This window comes from Narcine bancroftii, chromosome 1 (genome assembly GCF_036971445.1).
Source record: "Narcine bancroftii isolate sNarBan1 chromosome 1, sNarBan1.hap1, whole genome shotgun sequence".
Classification (NCBI taxonomy): Eukaryota; Metazoa; Chordata; class Chondrichthyes; order Torpediniformes; family Narcinidae; genus Narcine; species Narcine bancroftii.
This window is the reverse complement of record NC_091469.1, coordinates 442,495,054-442,521,542: the sequence shown is the minus strand read 5'-3', so window position 1 is coordinate 442,521,542 and position 26,489 is coordinate 442,495,054. Positions and strand designations below refer to the sequence as shown.

Sequence of the window (26,489 nt, the reverse complement as noted above, 5' to 3'; positions counted from 1 at the left end):
CTCAGGGTTGTTTGTACTCTGGCAATAAATTTGAACTTTGAACTTGACTAAAACAGATCAGTATGCAATTTACATAATTAGTACTCAAGAATCTTTTTTTTAATTCAGTACAGTAACAGGCCCTTTCAGCTCAATTACACCTGACTGACTGACAAACCCCGGTACATTTTTAAAGCACATAAATTGCTGTCATATTTTCCTATTTTGGAACAGTGTCAACATTTCAAAATTCAGCACCTCATTGGCTGGACGTCTCATATCATCAAACACTGAGCAGTGTACACCAACACTCATTTTTGCCTCTTTTGTTTGCACTTTATCAACATTAAGAATATAAAAACAGAGCCCTTTAAGCTTCTCCACTATTTAGTATGATCATGGCTGATCCTGTATCTCAATACCATGATCAATTTTCTCCTCAATCTCCTTGATACATTTTGTAATGATACTGATCATGGTTGCAATGCTTTATTTAGTATTTTTTCAATAAAAATAAACAGACTTTTACAGAATAAGTAGTCTAATAATACAACAGTAAAAAAAAACCCATCCCCTCCCCCCTCCCACAACAGATCCCTAAAGGGAAGCATTAAAAAAAAAACAAAAACATTACTAAATTCATATTCTTCTTAAAGTGTCTACATCTTAACAAAAAAAATCATAATTATTAAGTAAATTATATGTTATTTTCTCCATATAGATACACGACTTCAACTCATGATGCCATCGAACCACATTTAACTCCGCTTCATCTTTCCAAGACATAGCAACAAATTTACGAGCAACTCTCAATGTTAGATGAATAAACGCTGTCTGAAACTTATCCAAAATAACCTAACAAAAAATTTTTGGATCTAAAGGAAATTGAATTTTAGACATATTTTGAAGAAAAATCCTAATTTTAAACCAGAAAAGGATTAACTTTATCACAAAACTAAACAGAAGGTAGAAATCTTCCACACACATCATCCACACCTCAAACACAGATCTGAATGACTAAATTCATAGTTTTTCAAATTTTCAGGGGTTAAATATAAGTAATGCAAAAAATTATAATGAACCATACTATATCTTACATTAATTTAGTCAACCCATCATAACACATATTTTCCCAATCCACCTGACTAATCTCACAACTTAAATCATGCTCCCATTTAATCCTATTTTTAATTTTTTTTTTAACCCATTGTATCTTGTAATAATGCATACATTTCTGATATAAAACCTTTATCTGAAAAATATGAAACCATAAATTCAAATTTAGTTAACTTAGAAATTTTCATTTCTCTTCCAAAATTATCTTTCACTAATGCCCTAATTTGATAATAAACAAACAGCAAATTCTCTAAAATCCCAAATTTTTCTTTAAGCTGATTAAATGATAAAAATTTATTTTCTTCAATACAATCCTGCAATCTTTTTATTCCTTTAATCCACCAATCTTCTAAAATTATTATTCAATGAAAAAGGAATCAATTTATTTTGATATATTGGGGTTTGAACTGATAAACTACCTTTTGATCCTATTAATAAATTCCTTTTAGTCCAAATTTCTAATAAATGTTTCAAAATTGGTACATGATATTTCTATTGTAAGTCAATATTCGATTTAAATACAAAATGATGGGGACAAGGTTCCAATATCACAGCCAATTCCACCCTAGCCCAACTAGGAAGGTTCGAAATATCTAACATATGATTAATTAATTTTAATTGAGATGCTTCATAATAATTTTAAAAATTAGGTAATTGCAAACCTCCCAAAGCATACTGCCAGGTCAATTTATGCATCGCTCCTCTTGCCAATTTTACTTTCCACAAAAATTCTCAAACTACTTTATTTAAATCTTGAAAAAAGGATTTCAGAAGAGAACAAGGAATCGATTGAAACAAATATTGAATTCACGGAAAAATATTCACCTTTATACAATTTACTCGACCTATTAAAGTTAAAGGTAAATCTTTCCATTTAATCAAATCCACTTTAATTTTTCTCATTAATGGTACATAATTTAAATTATACAATGATTGAAAATTTACATGAATCATTATCCCTAAGTACTTAATTTTATCAGTCCATCGAAATTTACTAATTTTTCTAGGTTGATTGTAATTTCCTTCAGATATTGGTATTCTAAACAATTTTGCAAATAAATTAAAGATTGATCCGGATTAGTTAAATATATCAAAACATCAACAGCAAATGAATTAATCTTATATTCATCCTGTCCAATCATTATACCTGTAATATTCTCATTCTGCCTGATAGCCTGAGCTAATGGTTCAATGTCCAATGCAAATAGGGCTGGCCACAAAGGACAACCTTGACAAGTTGAACACGTTAATTTAAAAAAGAAAGAAGTTTGACCATTTATCACCACCCTTGCTACAGGATTATTATATAATGCCTTCACCCAACCAATAAATAAGGGTCCAAATTTATATTTCTCCAAAACTTTAAATAAAAAATTCAATTCGACCCTATCAAATGCTTTTTCAGCATCTAATGATACTATCATTGCTAGGTTGGGTTGCTGACATGAAGCAATGATCAATGAAACCACTCTAAGAATATTATCAGAAGCATACCTATCTTTAATAAAACCAGCCTGGTCAGAATATACTAATTGTGGTAAATACTTTGCTAATTTATTTGCTAATAATTTTGCTATTATTTTATAATCCACATTTAATAAAGAAATTGGTCATTAAGAAGAAACCTTCAAAGGGTCTCTGTCTTTTTTTGGTATAACTGTTATTATCGCACTCAAACACAAGTCTGGTAAAGTTTGTTCCTGAGTTATCTGATTAAGAACATCCATGAATACAGAGGACAGATCATCATAAAAAAACTTTATAACATTCACCAGTGAACCCATCTTCTCCTGGTGACTTTCCATTAAGCATTTGATGAATAACATCCTTTATTTCTAAATCCATAAAAGGAGAATCCAACTTTCTCACATCCTCCTCCTTCAATATTGATAAATTTAACTCTGACAAAAACACTTCAATAGAACCATCATCTCGCACTCCTTCAGAAGCATATAATTTCTGATAAAATGACAAAAATTGGTCATTAATTTCCTGAGGTTTAAAAGTAATTGAATTGTCCTTCCTCACAGCTTTAATAATCCTTGATGCTTGTTCAGTTTTCAATAGCCATGCCAAGACTTTATGTGCTCTGTCCCCTAATGCGTAATAACGTTGCTTAGATCTTTGAATCAAACGTTCAAATTGGTCAGTTTGCAATATATTATATTTTAGCTTCAATTTTGTCAAAAAAGCCTTATCATCTTCTGTAGAATTCCTCTGAAATTCCTTTTCCAACTCTGCTATTTGTTTTTCCAACAACTGAGACTCTACCAGAAATTTCTTCTTTTTCTTTGATGCATAACTAATGATTTCTTTGGCTTGGCTTCGCGGACGAAGATTTATGGAGGGTGTAAAAAGTCCACGTCAGCTGCAGGCTCGTTTGTGGCTGACAAGTCCGATGCGGGACAGGCAGACACGGTTGCAGCGGTTGCAGGGGAAAATTGGTTGGTTGGGGTTGGGTGTTGGGTTTTTCCTCCTTTGTCTTTTGTCAGTGAGGTGGGCTCTGTGGTCTTCTTTTATGGATTTAACCACATAGAAATGCCTTTAAAGCATCCCATTCAATAAAATTACTCCTGACTGTATTCTTATTCAAATCTAAATATATAGTAATTTGATCCTTAATAAATTTTACAAAATCTGTTTTTTTTCAATAAAATTGTATTAAACTTCAAGGGAAAAATTGATTGATTAACTTTTGGCCCCACACAAGAAATAAACAGCAAAGAATGGTCAGAAATTATCCTACTCTTATATTCAGCTTGAGTGAAATGTGCTTGCAAATGTGCTGATGCTAAAAAAAAAGTCAATCCTAGAAAATGAATCATGACATGAAGAATAAAATGAAAAATCTTTCTTAGTAGGACTTAATCTTCTCCAGACCTCTATCAAATTCAGATCTTTCATCAAGGAAACCAAATGAACTGCTGCTTTTGATTTTTTCACAACTTTCAGAAATTTATCCAATAATGGGTCTAACACACAATTGAAGTCTCCCCCAATCAAAATATTCTCCTTAGCTTGAACTAAAGTTAAGAACTTTAGTTAAGACACAAACTGTTCATCAACAACATTAGGTGGACTTACATTAATAAAGACCATGGCTCAGCAAACAATTTACAATTAATCATTAAAATACGACCAACTGATTCCGACAAAGAAACAAGTTCAAATGGTATTTTGAATCAAAATTACCACTTCTCTTGCTTTGAATTAAAGGAAGATGAAAATCCATGTCCAACTCAGTCCCTCTTCAATTTCAAATGTTCTTTTTTGGTTAAATGAGTCTCTTGTAAAAAAGCAATCTTTTTTATATAAGCTAAAACACGTTTTCTCTTAATAGGATTATTTAAACCATGAACATTAAATGTTGCAAAGTTTATATTAGACATTATTATCAAAGTAAAACACAAACAACAAATACAAAAAAACCCTTAACTTTCTATCCCCTCTACTAACTAAAAAATAACCCTTAAAACTCCCCTTAAAAGCCCCCCTTTCTATCTCTTTTAATAATTTTTTTAAAATTTAATCTTAAAGCTTCCCTTGATAAATGATCAATAAACAAAACAGCACTACAAAGTAGTAACTCCCCATTGAGGTGGGTGTGGACAGAAATAAATCCCCCCTCCCACAGGTGGGACCTCTCTTCCCCAAATCGGACACATAATCAGCTCACAACCCCATTGATTTTAATTGCAAAACTTGCTACGGATCATCAATATCAATCAAGCTCTTTGGCAGATTTCCATTCCCATTCTTCTTCTCAGATATCCTCTTTTTAGATGAAGAGTGCCTTTCAACAGCCCTATCAGGCAGAGAATTAGCAAAGAATAAAGCATCATAGTCATTCTCAAAAAAATTGTGATTGAAAATTACCATAAAAAATTTTCCATACTGCAGGATATCTAAAAGAAAATTTATAACCCTTTCTCCAAAGTGCCTCTTTAGCTGAATTAAACTCTTTACGTCTCCTAATAATTTCTTGAGTCAGATCTGAATAGAAAAAACCTTATTTCCCTGTACCATCAACGGGGATTGATATCCATGTGCATTCTGAACTGCTACTCTCAAAATAGTTTCTCTATCTTGATACTTTAGACAGCGAATCAAAACAGCTCGTGGTGGTTGACCTGGATATGATTTACTCCTTAAAGCCCTATGAGCCCTATCCAACTCCAAACCTTCTGGAAAAAAACTCCAACCCCAATGCCTCAGGAATCCATTTTTAAATTTTTTTAATTGAATCTGAACCCTCGATTCCTTCAGGAATTCCCACTATTTTAACATTATTTCGAAGACTTTGATTTTTTAGAGTCTATCTTCTTCAATAAATCTTTCTTCTGAATCTCCCATCCAACAAAAGAATCTTCCACTTTCTCTATTTTCAGTTTATTACATTCCACTTGGTCCTTACAAACATGAAAGGCACCTTCCATTTTCTTAAAATTATCTTGAACTGTGTCCACCAAATTCAAATATTTATTGATATTGGCTTTAACAGCAAAAATTTCCTTTTTAAGAGAAGAAACTTCATCAGAATATTATTCATTTTTTCAGTTATTTTCATAAATCCATGTTCCATCTGAGTAGATATTTGTGTTGAAATATTGCCCATTTGATGTGCCATTGATTCCAAAACAGTAAAAACAGCTTCAAAGTTAGTGTCCTCTCCTTGAGGCCTGCCTTGATTCAACAACAATCAACGATTCTTCTTCCAATTCTTTTCATTCAGCCTTCGATTTAACCTTGCTTCTGGTCTGGACCCCTACAGGTCCAGACCCAATTTGTTCAGAAAGCCATTGACCCTCACCAACAGCCCAGACCTTATCCAATAACTCCTGGACCCGCAATGCACTGCGCATGCCCGGCAACACAGAGGTCCGCGCATGCACGTCTTCCGACATGCTGCCCTGAATCTCCGTGCTGCCGGAACCAGCAGCAGCAGCGTCGCGTGTCAGGTCCATCGTGGACTTCAGTGATTCTGCAGCGCTCCCGACATATGAAGAAAGAAATTCGGTAGCCCGGAGCCACTCAGCCGGGCTGGAGCCCTTCGTTGCTTGGGTGGCTGTCCAATCGACTCCGAGGATTCCATTTGATCAGTAGGCCTCACTTCTTCTAAACTTTTAAAGTGAAGTTTCTTCTGAATCTGAGTCTTCGATTTCTTTGTATTAGCTGCCATTACAGTCTTTAAACATTCAGATAACTTCAAAACAAACTTTTAAAACTTTTCCAAGTATTTAAATTCAGGAATTTTTTAGTCCAACTTGGGGAATATGGAATTACACTTCTTCCTCCTTTGCTATCAGGCCACACCCCCACTGCCTTACCATTTGATTATACTTGGTTGCCACCAGGGGCTGAAACAGAGTAGGAGACACAGTATCCAGATCTATAATGGAGGTTTGCAGCCTCATGGTGCTGTTTACAACAACTTTAAAGAACCTTTTTCATCATCCATGTGTTTTCTAAGAACTCACACATACACATACAAATACAAGATGAAACACCTTTTGTATCTAGAAAGCCATCTCTTTCAAACATATTCAATGACTAGGCATCCACAGCATTCTGTGATGGAGAATTGCACAGTTCACCACCTCTCAGTAAAAAAATGTTGTTCTCGACCCATCTCCTGACATTTTGACTTCTGGTTCAGGGTTCAATCCCAGTCAGCAGAAACATTCCTCCTGTATCCAGCCTGTCATAATCTTGTGTGTTTTGTGTTTCTATTTTATTTTTATGGCATACATCAAAGATACTTTGTGTTATAAGACAAATCTTTCACTGAATTATACAAACGACTGAACGTTTTATCAAATAACTTCATTATTTGCTTACAGTGAGCGAAAGAGGTTAACAAGTTGAATTCTAAAGTCCAGAACTTGGTCACAGAGAACTGCAAAAAATCAGGATGATGAAAATCATCTATGGGAAAGAAGCCAGAGCAGGAGGATCTACATGACTTACCAGGAGGTCACAGAGACTGGAGGGGTGAGGTCATTGAGACTCAACAAAGTAAATACAATAGTTTTAAAATCAAGAAACTGACTTAACAATGCAGATGGTAGAGATGATGAGTAAATGGTTTCCATGGAATCACAGCATTGGTAGCATTAACAAAGATTGGAAAATGAGAGGTTAATTTGGAGAGCATTAAAAATATTGAGTCTGAAGGTAATAATGACATGGATTCACATTTCTGCAACAGATGGGCTGAGACACCTCTTACTGCACAACTCGAGGATCCAGTCTTGGCAATGGACAAAACATGTCGACATATAGTCACTTAGTCAAGTACCATCTAAAATATTTCATAAGGCCTTTGCAATTGAGTCCACCAATTAAAGATGCAACCCAATGTTCATTATTTAAAATAAAAACATAAAATGCAGGTCACACTGCAACTGTGAGAAGAGAAGAAGAGATAACATTTCACAGTCTGACCTGCGAATATTTCTAGCATTTTCTGCTTTTATTTTAGATTTCCAGCTTCTGCAATTGTTTTTAAAATTTTCATTCTGTGGTTCAACATTTATTTTTAATTTATTTCTGTTACAGAAAGATCCCCATTATCGGCATCGACAGGGATTGCGCATGCTGGAAATGCAAATTTTCTGGTTGACTGAAACTCATTCTTACAAAGCCTAACTGATGTACCTGAATTAAGAATACACTGTTTAAAAGAGAAAAGACAGTGCAAAATGTAAAGTAATATGGAAAAAAAATCAGTATTGTAGTCTTTAATTATGTAAATTTCACTTTAATCAAGTAGTTCCCGTAACTTACAAAATATAAATTTAAATTCTAAGCACAGTCACTGGCTCTGTAATAGTGTTGTGCTAAATGCTATGATAACCGTGTTGGGGTTATAATTAACCCTCCCTCCCCCAGGTTTACAGATCAAGCCTTACTAATATATCAAACACAAATAAAGATATAGACTCTTTCTAGCCAGGGATAGGGAGACACTTTGGGAGAGTCGATCCAGTAGTGAGTGGCATTGAGTGGTATCCTGGAATCCCAGTCAGACACTCGGTGCAACCTGACTCGCCTCCATGCCAGTGTCCCGGTCAGGGCCTGGGCACCCTGACTCATCTTCATGTAAGTGACGTGGTCAGGACCTCAGTGCACCTTCCTTTAAATTTGAACCTCGGTTGCTGACATTGTAACGGCGTTGTGCTAGCCGATACACTAACAGTGCCACCATCATAATTAACCCCCTCCCCCAAGTTTACAGATAAGGTCTTACTAATGTAACAACATATTAATAAAGATCCTTCCCAGGCAGGGATAGGGAGACACTTTGGGAGAGTTGCTCCAAAGTTGAGTGGCACTGGTCAGTGCTTCATCCTGGGTGCCGCCAATTTAATCAAACACAACTTTATTGAAACTTTATTCAAACAGCTACTCTGGGCAGGGCACGACTGGGGCGCTCCGCTGGCTGAATATTTGCTCCCTATGGGGTTGTATATTGCTTGGGAGAACATTTGCTTTTTCAATTTTAAACTTTTATTTTAAGCTTTATTTATTCGTATTTATTTTCCAATTATTTATTTATTTCCTCAATATTTTTGACAGTTGTTTGAGTTTCTAGTTGATTAAGTGCCGGATACTGAGGATTTTACTGTATATAAACCAGCTCTTATCCTATTCTTCAGGTAAATTTACAATGGCTGAACTTAAAAGAAACATAACACTGCTTCCAGATCGATGATTAGGAGTCATTCAGATTCATCATTCTTGTTTCATCAATCCATAAGATATACATCTTAAACTTCATTAACTTGCCTTGATGTAATCTCCCTCAATTCCTTAACCTCACAGAAACCTATCAATTCTGATTTTAAGTCTTTAAATAATTACTCTCAACAGTTCATAAGGATAGTTTTTGCCAGATTCAAACACATCTCTGTGACAAAGTGCTTTTTGATATCACCCCTAAAAGGCTTTGTTTTACTTTTCAGGTTATGCTTTCTAGTCCTATCCAGTCCACCAGTGCAAATAGATTCTCTCTATCCCATCAAATCCTTCAAGCCAGAAAACAGGCTGTGCAACTTGAGATGTAATTGGTTTTATTTATGTACATAGCAATAACTATTTTTTCAACAGGTAAAATCATTCACAATTGTCCAAAGAAACAAATAAAAGGCTAACCTAACAAGCTCATCAAAAAATAAACAATTCAAAAATTTATATTCACAAAAAGGCCTCAAATCATTTAGTTCTGAAGATGCCAAATGACACTAATGCAAGCAATTTGTATGATAATCCAATCATTAGTCAATTTTAAAATGTTGAAAAGCATTTCTTTTGAAATTGTGGGTGATATTTTTCAACTTAATTTTGAGCCCATTCAGCATAATTGTTTTGAGGTTGGAGTATCACAGCTAGCATGTTAAACATGGGTATTACAATCATACATACTTTTCAGAACTAACCTCAAGTTCCATGACCTGATCTTTATAAATAGTACTGTATGTATGTGTGTAATAGTCAATACTGTGTACAAGTCGACCCCCTATTTTTGGCCCAAAAATCTGATATTCTCCATACATCGCATGTAAAATTCAACCCTCCTATTTTTGGCATCAGCTGCCTGTCCATCCAAGTTCCCAATGCCCTGACTGAGAACTTTTGCCAAGGACCAAGTTGCCCCTCCATCCGAACTCCCTGTGCCCCAAACGACACAGGTACTTACAGCGGTCAAAAGAACCCTACGTGTAATAGTCGACACCCTCAATTTTTTCCTGCAAATTGGTCCACGAAATGAAACTATTACACATGTATATATAGTAGTTTGGTTGACGAAAATCAACAAGGTCAGGTCAGATACAGCAATGAGCTCTCCGAACCCTTCTCCATTGACAACGGCGTGAAGCAAGGCTGCGTCCTCACACCAACCCTCTTTACTATCTTCTTCAGCATGATGCTGAAACAAGCCAATATAGACCTCAACAATGAAGACGGTGTTTACATCCAGTACCGCACAGATGGCAGTCTCTTCAATCTGAGGCGCCTGCAAGCTCACACCAAGACACAAGAGCAACTTGTCCGTGAACTACTCTTTGCAGACGATGCCGCTTTAGTTGAGAGCCAGCTCTCCAGCGCATGACTTCCTGTTTTGCGGAAACTGCCAAAATGTTTGGCCTGGAAGTCAGCCTGAAGAAAACTGAGGTCCTCCATCAGCCAGCTCCCCACCATGACCACCAGCTCCATCGGGCACACTGAACTCAAAACGGTCAACCAGTTTACCTACCTCGGCTGCATCATTTCATCTGATGCAAGGATCGACAAAGAGATAGACAACAGACTCGCCAAGGCAAATAGCGCCTTTGAAAGACTACACAAAAGAGTCTGGAAAAACAACCACCTGAAGAAACACACAAAGATCAGCGTGTACAGAGCCGTTGTCATACCCACGCTCCTGTTTGGCTCTGAATCATGGGTCCTCTACCGGCATCACCTTCCATCAGCGCTGTCTCCGCTCCATCCTCAACATTCATTGAAATGACCTCATCACCAACATTGAAGTACTCGAGCTGGCAGAGTCCGCAAGCATCGAATCCATGCTGCTGAAGACCCAACTGCACTGGGTGGGTCACGTCTCCAGAATGGAGGATCATCGCCTTCCCAAGATCGTGTTATATGGCGAGCTCTCCACTGGCCACCGAGACAGAGATGCACCAAAGAAGAGGTACAAGGACTGCTTAAAGAAATCTCTTGGTGCCTGCCACATTGACCACCGCCAGTGGGCTGATATCGCCTCCAACAGTGCATCTTGGCGCCTCACAGTTCGGCGGGCAGCAACCTCCTTTGAAGAAGACCGCAGAGCCCACCTCACTGACAAAAGACAAAGGAGGAAAAACCCAACACCCAACCCCAACCAACCAATATTCCCTTGCAACCGCTGCAACCGTGCCTGCCTGTCCCGTATCGGACTTGTCAGTCACCAATGAGCCTGCAGCAGACGTGGACATACCCCTCCATAAATCATTGTCTGCGAAGCCAAACCAAAGAAAAGAAACAGTAGTTTATGCTAATGCACATGGATTTTGGGAGTTTATCCAGACAATCCAAGTTCATTCATTCTTCCAATGTCCTAACAGCCATGTCTAATTTATTTAACTTCTTTTCCTCCATTTCTCTTCATTTTCTCTAATTGCTTTTCTCATTAACACAATGCGCATAAGGAAATTACATTTGCCTGAGACATGCTTTTGTTATATACAAATTAGTGTATTCCAGTTGATGATCAGTTCTTACCATAGACCTCACTTGTTCGAATTAACATCTGGCTCAATTTTCAAATCCCCATGGAAAGATGCCACAAAAGCAGGAGCTCTTCTATTTCAACTTAGCAGAGATTTAAAAAAATTACACCAACTCCCCTCCTCATCCTCCTCAAGAGGACCAATGTAATCATTCACTGTAAAGTGAGACCCACTGAAGTGAGTTTTGAGACTCCATTAGATATTCATTTGAAGCTATCAATATATGAATGCAAGACAGATTCAAGCACTAAGAGTTACCAACACATGGGCCAGTTCCTGTATGCAGCTGGTATCACCACAATGGATTTTATTTATATTTGTAATAAAAAAGCAACCTTCGACCGCAGCTGAGTACACGAAATCTGACAGGTTTATTTGAGTTTGCCAGCAGAACCTTGCATTCTGACCTTATAGAATGAGAAACTCACTCATTTTAATACAAAAGCAGTTGGGAAAATTACAAGGAAAGCTTTATTCATTGTAATATAAGAAAGGAAATGCATTTACTAAAGTGGCATTGAAATATGATATAGGGTTCAATAGCAAAAAGAACTTAAAAATATAGGTTGGTAATTGGAGAGCTCTTCATCATCATTTTGAGTTGCCTTTTAAACAAGTCCTATTTGTGAATAGAAAATTAGCATATTTCCAGGGGCAAAAGAAAAAAATGCAAATCCGTCCTATTGTTGTCAGTGTACCTTGGGAGAATAATGCCACACGTGGCACTAATTTTCCTCCCCTGTTCCCCATACTCACCCCCACCCCCAAAAAAACATTCTTTTGGTCTTTGACCTGCTGTTGGTATTTATGCTCTTTGATGAAGTTGAGCTTTCAGTCATTGGTGATGTTGATGGTTGGAAAGTCATCAAGTGTAATGATGAATTACAGATTTGGAGACAATATGCTCAAATAATGTTTAAATTTATAAATAATTCCTTTGATTCCTCTGGTTTCAGGAAGTCTTCCCTTAATGAATTATCTTTTTGTGGAAATGTTTTTATGTGAGATCTTCAAGTGTTTCCAAGAGCAATCCAATCAAATATGTTTTTTTTTGGTATTTAATTGTGTAGTTTTAGTTTTTTGGGGTAGGTAGAGGGGTTTTGGGGAGGAGAGAGGGTGTTTTAGTTAATTTTCTTTTTTCTTTTTTATATAAATTCATCATGTATTAATTATGTCCTTTGTATCTTCTTTCTTTGGCTTGGCTTCGCGGACGAAGATTTATGGAGGGGGTAAAAAGTCCACGTCAGCTGCAGGCTCGTTTGTGGCTGACAAGTCCGATGCGGGACAGGCAGACACGATTGCAGCGGTTGCAGGGGAAAATTGGTTGGTTGGGGTTGGGTGTTTCCTCCTTTGCCTTTTGTCAGTGAGGTGGGCTCTGCGGTCTTCTTCAAAGGAGGTTGCTGCCCGCCAAACTGTGAGGCGCCAAGATGCACGGTTTGAGGCGTTATCAGCCCACTGGCGGTGGTCAATACTATTTTGATATATGCCTGTATCTATTATAAATAAAATACTCCCAAAAAAAAACTAATGATGAATGTCAAGGATAGCTAGTTAAGACTCAGAGGTATAACCTTTGGCAATTTATGGAATATCAGTGGTTTATCCAACTTCTATTGATGAAAAAAAGTCACAAGGGCATGTAAGTTAACTTGGCCAAGCAATGTAGTCAAATCATTTTCCTGTTCTATCCACATGGATCTACAGACTCATGACATTCCAAAACCTATTCTCTTTCATTTTCAAATGATTGATGATTCCTCCTACTGCTACATTTACAGGCACCTTGTCATAACTTGTTGTATAAGTAAGTGCTTTGCTCACATAATTCCCTTGACCCAAATATTTTAAGCCTTATTTCTTGACCCATCAACTAATGGTAACAGCTTTCCTTTGTCCCATTTGTCCAAATCTGTCAAAATTAAGCACACATTGATGAAATCTTAATAATGAGGCAAACAACCTCACCTCATGATCATCAAATTTTCTATTCCTCATCTCAATGGCTTTCACACCTCATCAAAAATGTGATAACTACACTTGGATTACTTTAACAGTGGCCTCACCAAAACTTGGGTTTGTAACTCCAGGTTTCCTCTATTCATGCACATGACTGCTGTAACATAACCTTTATTGGAAAAATGAACATGACACAGTCTTGTGATAGCAGAGATACTAGGCCCTTTCATACAGTCAAAAAACCCAAGTGTAAAGGCGGAGATTCTCTGTCATTATGTCAGGAGACTTACCTCCATGAATGCACCCTGGCCAGTTCCAAGGTGCCAACTGCAATCCCTCTAAGAGGAGGCGACAGCGGCAGAGCGCTGTGCTTTGCCATCCAGTATGAATGTAATGCGGCTGGCTAGGAGTGGGCTGATGATATTGCAGTGACATGATCAGCCTGCGACCTATCTGCGACCATCGCACTTACCCCTCTCCCTCCATGCCCCCCCTCAGGGCAGGGGCCGGTGGGAGCCATTAAGGTGGTGGGGAGTGCAGTGGGGACATCACGGCATGGGCGGCCGACAGGAGCTGTCAGGGCAGGGGCAGCCAGTGGGGGCAGTCATGGAAGGGGCGGCCAGCGGGAACCATCAGGGCAGGGGAAACTGGCGGGAGCCATCAGGGCAGTGATGGCCGGTGGGAGCCATTAAGGCAGAGGCGGCAAGCGGGAGTCGTCAGGGGGTGGCCATTGCAGGCTGTGAAAGGCCCGCCAACTGCTCTGGTACCTCATCGGCTGCTTCGGCCTTCGGGGCTGCTCATCGCACCAACGAATTAATACACAGCAGAGCAATGGTCAACCTCCCTACCCTTAAACCCCCATGCAGCTGGAATCATTCTGGGAAACGCAGAGGAGCTTCATGGGGGATTATGGGTAGGGAAGCCGGCCATTGCTCTGCTGCGCATTTATGACAGGGAGCGCCACGGCAACAGTCGCCTTGCCTACAGCGGCTCTGGACAACGCACTAAAGCGTTGCTCTGCATAAAGGCAGCACTGTAGCATTCTTTTAGGACTGCTCCATTAACAGGTAAGTTTAAAATTTTTATCTGCCTCTGCAGCCAGCCTCGAGGCCGAGGCCAACAGGAGAATACCTAATAACCCAGTCTCTTCTTAATTTTCCTTCTTCTCTCCGATAGAACACACGTTTCTGCGTCTGTTATCTCATAACCAGAGAGTTATGTCCAGAAATCATGAACAGTTCTCCCTGACCTCATGATACTAAATTGGAAGATTAAATTATCCTTAACTAATCTGAAACTCATACAGCAAAATATCAATTCAGGTAAATCTAATGTATTCGCGACACTGGAACTTAAAAGTTAAAAGACACAGACTTGGTCCTTCTGACTCCATAATGGCTGTATGACCCAGAATTCCTCAGTTTGCTTTTTGTTCCAGATTCCAGCATCTGCTGTTTCTCATGTCTCCAAATCAATTGCTGACATTTCACATGAGGTGAAAACTCAAACTTAAGTGGGAATAACACCTTCAAATTCAAATCAAAATTAATTAATTTTAACTCTGCAAATGCAGGATACATGAATATGGGCAGCATTTAAAAAAGCTATCACCTGTGTCAACTACCTTCGCAAACTCCCAATTACTCTTTTTAAAATATTATTTATGCAAATATTATTATTGGCATCCCTTTCAGATTCAGTTAAATACATCCTTGTATTTGCAGAGTCACTGGAGAAACTGAGTATTTTTCACATCTTTTATCTGTGAATGCAATATTTGTTGACAAGCAGAAACAAAATGTGCAGTCACGATCAAGTCTGAACAGGATACATCTGTCCAAAGTCTGCAAACCTTAAAACCCTTCTATTACTGAATTGACAATGAGTTACAATAATGGTAAACTCCATAAAAAGGAAAAATGATTTTAAAAATATCCAAGTTCCCCAACAATACAAATAAGCTGGAAGCACTTGTGGGAAGAATGGATTTCCTTCCAAGTTTCCATTTTCTTTTAATGGCTGCAACATCAGATGGAGTGAAACTCAAAAGCCTGCAGATGTTGTGATTGTAATAAAAACACAAAAATGCTGGAGGAACCACCCCACTAGCATCTGCATCCAATGTATCACCCTCTGCCATTTCTATCACCTGCTATGTGATCCCGTTACCAGACACATCTTCCCTCTCTGCCTTCCACAGGGACTGCTCCTTCCGTGACTCCCTCGTTCATTCCTCCCTTTCCACCAATCACCCCCTTGGCACCAACCCCAGGAAGGTGTCACTATCTACTCATCCCCATACCTCCTCCCTCACTACTATTCAGGGCCCCAAAATGTCCTTCCAAATGACTCAGTGGGTCAAAGGGCTTGTTTGAATGATGTATGAAGATGCTAGATTTGTTGAGAGGAAGCACATCAGGATCACTATAAATATTTAAGGTGTTCTGTGAACACCATCTTGTGTTCAGTACCGCCAGTCACTGAACCGGTGCAGACTCGAAAGGCCAACATGGCCTGTTTACGCTCCGTTATATGAACCAACGTTTCATTTGTGAATCTGCAGGGGTCATCTACTGCATCTGGTAGTCCTGTTGTGGTCTCCTGTACCTAGGAAAAATTGGACGCAGACTGGGAGATTGCTTCATTGACCACCTCAGCTCTGTCTGCTGCAAAAGTGGGGATATCTCAGTGGCCACTTTCTCAATTCCCCACCCCATTCCCTTGCCAGCATGCCTGTCTCATGCACTGCAAGACTGACACCACCCATAAATTGGAAAACAATTTTCCATCTGGGCACCCTCCAAGTAGATAGTATTAATATCTACCTCCAGTTTCCCTTAGCAACCCCCCCCCCACACCCTCCGATCTTTTCTTTAACTCCTCTTCTCTCTTGCCCCCAGTTCTGAATTCACCCCTAATTAATTCTCACCTTTCCTCTCTTGTCCATCTATGGCCAATTGTCACCTTCTATTTGTTGATCTGTGCTCCTCCCCTCCTCTTTCTTCCCATCTCCCCAGCCTTTTTATTCAGACACCTGTCTACTTTTTATTCACACCTTGAAGAAGGGCTCAGACCCAAGACATTGGTAATATATTTTTATCTCCTGGGGACACTGTGAGAACTACTGAGCTCCTCTAGCATTTCTTTGTGTTTTTAACTTGGTGACACCAGATGAGCAAGTTTGTCAGGTTTTTGCCAATGACATTCCTAAATAAGTTACCCAGATGCAAGTTGGACCAACAAACATTTTTAAAAATCTCCGGAACATTCTGCCTGCTTCCTCACTCAGCATTTCCTATGTCAATCGTTGAATGAATTATTATGCTGTGGCCATTATTATGATTTAGCTGTCACAAGGGCAGGATAGCTTCCTCGATGGTCAGGGTTTAGATGTTTCAAAAGGGATAGGGAGGGAGGTAAAAGATGGGGAGGTTAAAGATGGGGAGGTTGTATTGCCAATCAGGGAGGGTACCACAGCTGCAGAAAGGGAGGAGATTGTAGAGGGATCGACTACTAAGTCCTTGTAGGTGGAAATCAGAGATAGGAAGGGAGCACTCATTCTATTGGGAGTAATCTTCAGGCCGTCCCAAAAGCCACCGGGGGAACCGATAGACATATTTTGGAAAGGTGCAAAAATAACAGGACTGTTGCCATGGGGGAACTTCTATTTTCCTACTACTACTGGCTGGCATTTAAATGGGGCAGAATTTGATCGGTGTGTTCAGAAAGGATTAAAATGAAAATGTTGCAAAAACAGTCACAAACAAATTCCCCTGATTTTTTTAAAGTCTTTAATCTTCTATGATGTCAATAAAGTACCAATAACCAAACTTTGCAATCAAAAGACACATTTTCTTGACAATCTGACCCTCTTCAACTATTGTCTTACTCCGAGCTTTAAAAACCCAAGTTATTTTGGATTTTGAACATGGAACATAGAGCTGCATAGACCATGATATTGTTACCCTTTATATTCTCCATGATCAGTCTAACCCTCCCTTCTTGCAGTTCACAACCCTCCATTTTTTGACACCATGTGCCAAACTAGAATCTTTTAGGTCCTGTTGTATCAACCGCTTCCATGCGGACATTAATAGTTCCAGAATATTCTGTCGTATGCTTATAGCTGGATTAATGAAAATTAGCATGAATTATTCAAGATTGTGTGAACATGACCGTTTCAGGTATAGTTTGAGATTGAGCATCAAAGTATCATGTATATGCCATGACCTCATAGAGGATTGGCAGGTGTTTCCAATGTTTAAATACGTGTTACTATTTAAGGACCAAAAAAAATTATATTTAGGCACTGCTACAGTCTTTTTTTTTTAAATTTAAAAAAATTATTGTCTAACAGGGTTAAAACACCCAGAAAGCTGAGCAGCATGGTTAGCACAGCCATAAGCACAACACTCTTCCAGCACCAGTGACCTGGGTTCACTGTCTTTCTTTATCTACATGGATTTTTCTTGGTGCTCTGTTTTATCCCACCTCCAAAAATGTCAGTTAATTGGTTGTAATCGGGCTGGAATCAGCTTCTATCATGTTATAAACATGTAACACTTTGTCAGTTAATCGATTCATTGAGATATATGGCACAGAGACACCCAACTCGTCTAATACAACCAAGATAGAGACCAAGATCTAGATCTTTAACCTATTGTTGTAAACTACAACAACCTTCTCCACTAGACATTCTCAATGGGGGCCACAGTAAAAACTTTGTTTTCTTTTCACCTCACGTATCAAATATTTTTTATGCTTTTTATCAAGTCGATGTGAGAGAAGCATGGAAGAAACCAAAACGTGACTGCTTCACAGGGAAAGGGGCACAAAAACTTTGAAAGAGTCCAAAGGGGGCATAGCCAATAAAAGGTTGAAAATGGCTGTTCTACACTACCCACCCATACATCCAACCTTCGTGTTTATCGGCAAATTTACTGACCCGTCCCGCTACTTCTTCATCAAGGTCATTTATAAAAATCACAAAGAGCTGGGGGCCCAGAGCAGATCCCTGCAGAAATCCACAAATCACTGACCTCCCGACAGAATACATTCCGTCCACTACTGCCCTCTGCTTTCAGCAAGCTAGGCAATTCTGAATCCACACAGCCAAAGTACCATGGATCCCAAGCCTCATTACTTTCTAAATGAAAATATACATCACGTAAATAAAGATGCCTCCATTTGCCATAAATTGAAAAGTTTAATAAATCATCAAAGAATTCTTAAGTTCCAGGGAATGTCCCAATGAACCGTCAAGCCTAATGTGAATAAAGCATAATAAACTAGACATAGAGGACCTTGAAATTTATCGGAACTATCTTCAGTAAGTGAAAAGGTTTGCTTTGATGATTCAAAATCTTGGAAAGGAAAAAGCCTAATAAATAAACTTTCATCAGTCTCAACTCAGTTTCACTCTTAACTACAAACCAACGACAAAGGTAAATGTCACTGATTATTTCATCACTTTGGGAAAAATCAATCTCCAGGAAATTATAGAATCTTTACAGTAAAGATGCCATTCCTACCTGCAAGGAACTCTCTGGTTATTCCGATGAAAATATTTCACAGTGTGAAGAGCATTCACTTTAAAGTACAATGCTGAATCATAAATTATGATAGTCATTAATTCAGAGCACGTTTCCACAATAATATATCTTCAGATTTCATTGCAAATCCATCAAATTTCAATACACAGGATCTTGCTTTTGAACATAAGAGACATGAGAAATATTAAAAGAGTGACCACTTATCAGAACAGTCAATGTGGTAAATTACTTTGTCAAGGCTCCGTATTTCAAACCATGAAGTTTGTACAGAAGATGAAAGTGTCCTAAAAAAATCATTCCTTTACAAATATAATCTGAACAAGCAATCCAAAATAAGCAGTACAGGAGAAAATGGTAAATCTCAACTTGACAGTCAAGTAAAATATGTATTAAAGCTTTTGCCAGATCTGAAACTATGAATGATTACCAAGCTCTGCTCAAGTGGGAATCTATTCCATTCAGAAGTAAAACAGGAAAATCTGTACACACCGTGGATGAAGAAAAATAACAAAGCTGGAGAAACTCAACAGGTCAAGCAGTCCCCTTTATATAGCAAAGGTAAAAATACATAACCGACGTTTTGGCCTAGAGCCCTTCATCGAGGTATGAGAAAATGTCGGCAGGTATCCAAACAAAAGAGTAGGGGGAGGGGTGGTCGCAAGGCAGGAGGTGATAGATGGAGAAGGGAAGGGGGGGACAGCAGAAATTCAACCTGAATGGTCATGACAAACTTTTCTATAAAACATGGATGACCTTAACTCCATAAACTATTGTTCCCACCTCTGTTTTCATAAGGGCAGCTTCGGCTCTTAGCCAGCTTTCCTACATCTGAACTTGTGATATTTCAGGGAATTTGGCCTGCCACATCACAGGCAGCAGACTTCACTCTATCAAGGACATCTACGTGAGGTAGTGCTTAAAAAAGCATCTTCTATCCTCAAAGACCCCACCACCCAGGCCATGCCCTCTTCATTCTGCTACTATCGGGGAAAAAGTACAGCAGCCGAAAGACAAGCACTCAACGGCACGAGGACAGCTTCTTCCCCCACCACCCCCTGCCATCAGATTCCTGAATAATCAATGAACCAAAGACACTGCCTTACTTTTAGTGCACTTCTCTTTTTTTTTAAATTTCTAGTAATGTGTAAGATGGTTATAAGATGAATGTTTGCACTGTGACGCTGCCGCTAAACACCAGTTTTCATGATTTGTTCATGACAATAAATTCTGCATTGTCAGATCTAGCATACTCTTACAAATGTAAGGTATTGCACTTTGAGAAGCCAAACCAGCCTAAGACTTGCACATAAATGGCAGGGTTAAGGTTGGAGAAGAAATAAATAGAGTGGTGTAGTTGCATCGTTCCATGAAAACAGCAACTCAGGTGGACAGGGAATAAAGAAGGCAATTGGCACACTTGCTTTCATTGTGAGAGGTAATGAATACAAATGTTGGGACCTCATGATAATGGTACACAAGGTGCTCTAACGAGACAACATTTTGAATGCTGTGTGCAATTCATATCACCCAGCCACTGGAAGGTTAGGACCTCCAGGATTGTGATCTCAGGATGGCTACCCATGCTACATGCTAGTGAAATTAGAAATGGGAGGATAATTGAAGAGCCAGTTGATGAAGTAGACAAAGACGATGTGGTCAAACAATAATCATGGCTTTTATTAGCAGAAACTCATGGTACAATAATGAAAGACAATGGATGCATATACAGTTATATCCAAGGGGAGTGTCCTTAACAGTTGAGATAATGCACAGCCAATGTTAATACAGCAAGGCTCACCAGAGGGGAGACAGGCAGCTTGGAAGACATTCACCACAGTCTCCCCCTGGCAGAAGAAGGGTTAAAATCAAAAGGACAGCTGCTAGGAAAGACTGAAGCAAGCGATACATGGATACCATGATTGGCCTTGAGATACCCTAACAGCCAAAATACGCCAGTAACTAGCAAGCAATCGAAATATAATGAGATGTTTTATGAATATGTCAGTTTATCAGGATGTTTACGAATTCTGGTGCTTCGTCTCAAAACAGGTGGCTCCTTTGCAACCTTGGGAACTGGTACAGTTCCTGGGTCTGTAGTGTGGATCTGCTCCAGAATCACCAGCGTGAAGCAGTGGAGCCTCAGCTTGGCCATCTGAAAGCTTACTAGGGGTCATAGTACTCCCATCTGGGAATTTAACATGAGCGTAGTTGGGGTTAGTATGCAGTAGCTGAACTGGTTGGACAAGGGGGTCTGTTTTACGTGCCCAAGCGTGGCTCTTCAGCAGCACAGTTCCAGGCTCAGATAAACAGGCTGGCCAGTCCATCACAGTTCCTGATTTCCTAGGGAAGGCAAACATACGTTCATGAGGTGTTTGATTTGTTGCAGTACACAATAAAGACTGAATAGAATGTAGTCCCTCAGGCAGCACCTCCTGCCACTGGGTAACAGGGTAACCATGTGTTTTTAAAGCAAGATTTACCGTCTTCCAGACTGTAGCATTAGCCCTTTCGACTTGCCCATTGCCCTGCAGGTTGTAGATCGTGGTACGGCTGGTGGCAATCCCCTTTCATAGCAGGACTCGCCGCAGTTCAGTGCTCATGAATGCTGAGCCTCTATCGGTATGAATGTAATTGAGAAAAACAAAAATACTGAAAATTCTGTCAAGTGACTTAATGACAGACGCTGACAAGACGTCAAGGCAGGGTATCACAAAGGGAAACCTGGAATATTCATCAATTACAGTAAGGAAATATACATTTTTGTTGTTGGAAAGTAACGGCCCTTTAAAATCTAAGTTAATCCTCTCAAAAGTCGGGTTGCCTTGATGAGAGTGGCCTCTAGAGCTTTGAAGTATTGCGGTTTGCATTCTGCGCAAATAGGACAGCTTTTAGTCAGTTTCCTGACTTCTTCCATAGAGTAAGGAAGGTTGTTAGCCCTTATGTAGTGGAAGAATCTCTTGACTCCTGGGTGGCACAGTCTGCTATGGATCTCTTTTAGCCCCTTCAGCTGAGCACCAGCAGCAGATCATGACAATGCGTCAGAGGGATCATTTAACCTGCCCGGTCTGTACTGGATCTCATAATTATGTTGAGAGTTCTATTCGCCAGCGTGCCATCTTATCGTTCTTGATTTTACTTTTGTGTTTAGTACTGAACATGTAGGCTACAGATTTCTGATCAGTGACAAGAGTAAATTTTCTGCCAGCTAGAAAGTGTCTCCAGTAGCGAACAGCTTCAATAATAGCCTAGGCTTCTTTTTCAGTGGCAGGATGCTTAAGTTCAGGTCTGCGTAACGTGCGGGAGAAGAATGCCACAGGTCTGCCCTTTTGATTAAGGGTTCCTGCCAAGGCACAATCTGAGACATCAGTTTCCACTTGGAATGGGACATCCTCGTCAATGGACGAGAGTGGAGCTTTGGCACAATATCAGCTTCAATTCTCTCAAAAGCCTTCAAGGCCATTGGAGAGAAAGAGGAAAAGATTTAGTGTCAAACAGAGGGCGTGCCTTCGTGGCGTAGCCTCGAACCCATTTCCAGTTGTAGGAAAAGAATCCCATACACCTTTTAAGGGCTTTTGCTGAGTCTGGGGGTGGTAACTTCTTAAGGGGAGCCATTCTTTCCGGGTCGGGGCAGATTTTGCCCTTGTGGTCAATGTAGCCCAGAATGGGTAGCTCTGTCGCGATGAACACACATTTGCCCTCGTTAAATGTAAGGTTGAGTTCTTTAGCTGTTGCTAAAAATTTCTTTGTTGTTGTGTTCAGCCTGTGTTTTCCCACAGATAGTGACATTATTCAGATAGGGAAATGTACCCTGTAACTCATACGTCCTAACAATCTTATCCATTTCCCTCTGAAACACAGACACACCATTAGTGACTCCAAAAGGTACCCTTTTAAACTGGTATAACCCCCCCCACCCCATCAGCCTCAAAGGCTGTATAGGGTCATTCCTTTTTTTAATGGAGATTTGGTGGTAAGCTGCTTTGAGGTTGATAGTGGAGTACACTTTGTATTGCACTATCTGATTAATCATTTCATTGATGCGTGGCAGGGGGTAGGCATCCAGGTTAGTGTAACGGTTGATTGTCTGGCTGTAGTCAATAGCCAGTCGCTTCTTTGTGTGATTTTTCACAACTACCACCTGGGTTTGCCACGGACTTTTACTGGGTTCAATTACTCCCTCTTTAAGCAATCCCTGGGTCTCAGCTTTGATAAACTCACGATCCTCTTTGCTGTAAGAACTGCTCTTAGTGGCAATCAGCTGACACACTGGGGATAAATCACTGAAAAGGGAGGGAGCTTTGATCTTTAGTGTGGACAGACCGCAGTAACTAGCGTGGGGGATGGTATGTGTGGGTAGTGGCCCACCGAAATTTAACACTACACTGTTCATCTGAGATTGAATATCTAACCCCAGTACCACAGGAGCGCAAGACTCCGGCATAATAAAGAGCTACACATCCGCCAGGCAATGTCCCTGCAAATTTAAAGTAATTTTACACTTGTCCCGTACAGTTTTTGTAAGTTCACTACAAGCCATCGATATCTTTCGGTTCACTGGATATCTCCGCAAATTTAAGTCTCTGGCAATTCTCTCGTGGATGTAGCTGTCAGCACTCCCCCAGTCTATTAGACCTCCCCTTTCATAGTCGACCGTTCCAGTCCGTAACATCCCATAAGCTTTGGAGTCAATTGAGCTATCACAGGGGATCTCACCTCACTGTCACTTGAAGTCAATTCAGCCCGCTCGTCTGAAGATTCCTCCTTTTCACAGTTGTCTTCCATTCCTGCAGCTCCAGGATGAATTTTCTTGGTGCTTCTCTTCTTCTTCTTATCAACGGGAGTACTTTTCACCTAACACACTTTAGCAAAGTGGCCGAGTTTCCCACAATAGCTGCAGGTAGCAAATCGAGCCGGGCACTTCTGTCTGGGGTGCCAGCTCTTATCACAGAAGTAGCATTTTTCAGCAGTTTGCCTTTTTCTTTCATTCGGGGTTCCAGCATTCCTGGATGTTTCCTTTTCGGTTTCTAGCATTTCACTGGACCGCAAGGAGAAGGGTGGAAAAAGACAAAGCTAGGAATCAAAAGATTGTGCATGGTGGGAATATGTTCTGAGGTGCATACTCATTGCAAAGAGTATTATAGGAAAGGCAGATGAGCATAGACATATTGCATGAGCGATAGGACTGGCAGTTCAATGTTCAAAGGCTCAAGTGTTTCAGACGGATAGAGGGGAAGGTATGAAAGGGTGGCATTGTAAGTTATGAAAAATGTGACAGCAGTACTCAGATAGTAGATGAGAGGGCTCGTCAACTGAGGTTATATGGGTGGAATGAGGAATGGGAAAGGTATGGCCACGTTAATGGGTCAACCCAATAGTCAGTGAGAATTGGAGGACCAATACGCAGAAAGATAAAAGATAAAAGGAAACATAAAATATTGATAATATTTTGAGATATTTATTGGGACTCCCATATTGTAAAATGGCTGGATGGGTTAGAATTTGTCAAATCTGTTCAAGAAAGTTTTCTTAATCAATACACAGAGCTATCAATGAGAGATAGTGCAACACTGGTTCTCCTTTTTCGGAACGAGACAGGGCAGATAATAGAAGTGTTTGTCAGAGAACACTGAGACCAATGATCATAATGCCATTAGTTTCACAATAATCATAAATAAAGATAGGTCTGGAAATTTTGAGGAAATGCGAAAGTACCTGGAAAGCATGGATTGGAACAGATTGTTTTCTAGCAAGGATGTGCTTGGCAAGTTGGAGGCCTTCAAACGTGAAATTTTGAGACTACAACGTTTGTACATTCCTTTCAAGCAAAGTGAATAAGCAATATCGAGGGATATTGCGGATTTGGTTAAGAAGCGAGGATGTATTACAGGTAAGGTATGAGTTACTTGAGGTGTATAAAAATCCAAGCAAAAAATCAAGAGGTCTAAAGGAAGACACGAGGTTTAAAGGAAGACATGAGGTAAACTAGATTCAACATTGGCTATACGGGAGAAGTCAGAGAGTGGTAGTGGATGATTGCTTCTCTGACTGGAGAACAGTCATCTATGTCTGTCATCTATATGATAATGTGGTAAATTGGATTAGCAAATTTGCAGATGACGCAAAGATTGCAGGTGTTTTAGACAGTTAAGGAAGGCTTTCAAAGACTAGAAGGGACAAAAGGCCTGTTTCTGTGCCGTAATGTTTTATGCTTTTATGACACAAAGATTTGAGGTGTGGTGGACAGTGAGGAAGGCTTTCAAAGCTTGCAGAGGGATTTGGACCAGCAGGAAAAATCAGTTGAAAAATGACAGATGAAATTTAATGCAGATAAATGTGAGGTGTTGCACTTTGGAAGTACAAACCAAGGTAGGACATACACTATAAATGGTAGAGCACACTACCGTTGATATGTTTCTCTCCCAGTGGCACAGCTTCCTGATCTGGAAAAGATCATCAGTATTCCTTCACTATCATTTGTTCAAAGTCCTACAAATATCCTACGATGTGCATAGTTGTTGGAAATGGGAGTGATTAGCATCACTTGAAGGCATTTAGGGAATGACCTGAAATTCTGGGCTATGCAGGAATGCCCACTTCATTGATGAATAATAATAAAGAAGTCTCAGTGCTCTGTAATACCGACACGGCCCAATAAGCCACAGTAACAGGTCATTAACTTAATTGTAGAGAAGCAAAGCAAAGAAACCTCTTCAAATGGACTATAAAACCTCAGAATTCAGATTTATTGTCAGAGTATAATTGACAGGCTGCAGACATTGTGATTGTATGTAGCAAACACACCAAAATGCTAGAGGAACTCAGCTGGTCTTTTCAGCATCTATCGGAGACAAAAATATATTGCCAATAGTTTGGTCATGAGACTTCTTCGAGGAAAAATCAGAAAAGGCAGAAGGATATATCAAAAAATCTCAGAATTCAAATAATGGAGGAGGAATCCAGACCAACAAAAGGTGTTGATTGGATATGATTAGGGACTAGGTTACAATTTATCATGTCTGTGCGAAAGGAAACAGGGAATAGAGAGATGACAGGGAAGAAGGGGGTGAGAGGTGGTTTTAACGAAAGCCAGAGAAGTCTATATTAATGCTATCCGGTTGGAGGGTTCCCAGTCAAAAGATGAGGGTTGCTCCTCCAAATTACAGGTGGTCTCAGTCTGGCAGTGCATGAGACCGTGGACAGACATGTCAGCAAGGCAATAGGATGGAGTAGTGAAATGGGAGGCCACTAGGAGATCCATGTTTTTGCGGCAGACAGAGTTGAGGTGCTCAACAAAGCAATCTCCCAGTCTGCGTCCAGTCGCTCCGATATAGAAGAGACCACAACCGGAGCACTGGATGCAGTAGATGACCCCTGCAGATTCACAGGTGAAATGTTGCTTCACTTAAAAGGACTGTTCGGGTGGGGCCCAGAATGGTGGAGAAGGAGGAGGTGTGGGCACAAGTGGTCACAAGGATGGTCCCAAGGGGACGATCGGTAGAGAGGGAGGAGTGGAAAGGAATATATGTTGAGTGTTGGGATCATGTATTAGATGGTGGAAATGTGTTGGATACAGAGGCTGATGGGATAGTAGGTGAGGACAAGGGGAATCCTGTCC

At 39.8% G+C, this 26,489-nt stretch overlaps 1 protein-coding gene across 10 annotated transcripts in view; it reads right to left on the bottom strand.

The window, feature by feature from the left end:
- Nucleotides 1-26,489, bottom strand: part of pard3aa (par-3 family cell polarity regulator alpha, a) — a 912,377-nt gene that overhangs the window by 429,005 nt on the left and 456,883 nt on the right. Inside the window, exon 1 of one of the 10 annotated variants that reach the window (XM_069914438.1) lies at nt 11,359-11,618. The exons of the other annotated variants lie outside the window; for them this stretch is intronic. Within the exon in view, the coding sequence (XP_069770539.1) occupies nt 11,359-11,361 (3 nt within the window). The 5' untranslated portion in view covers nt 11,362-11,618. Of the gene's footprint in view, nt 1-11,358; nt 11,619-26,489 lie in introns of those variants that run through there. 10 annotated transcript variants of the gene reach the window in all.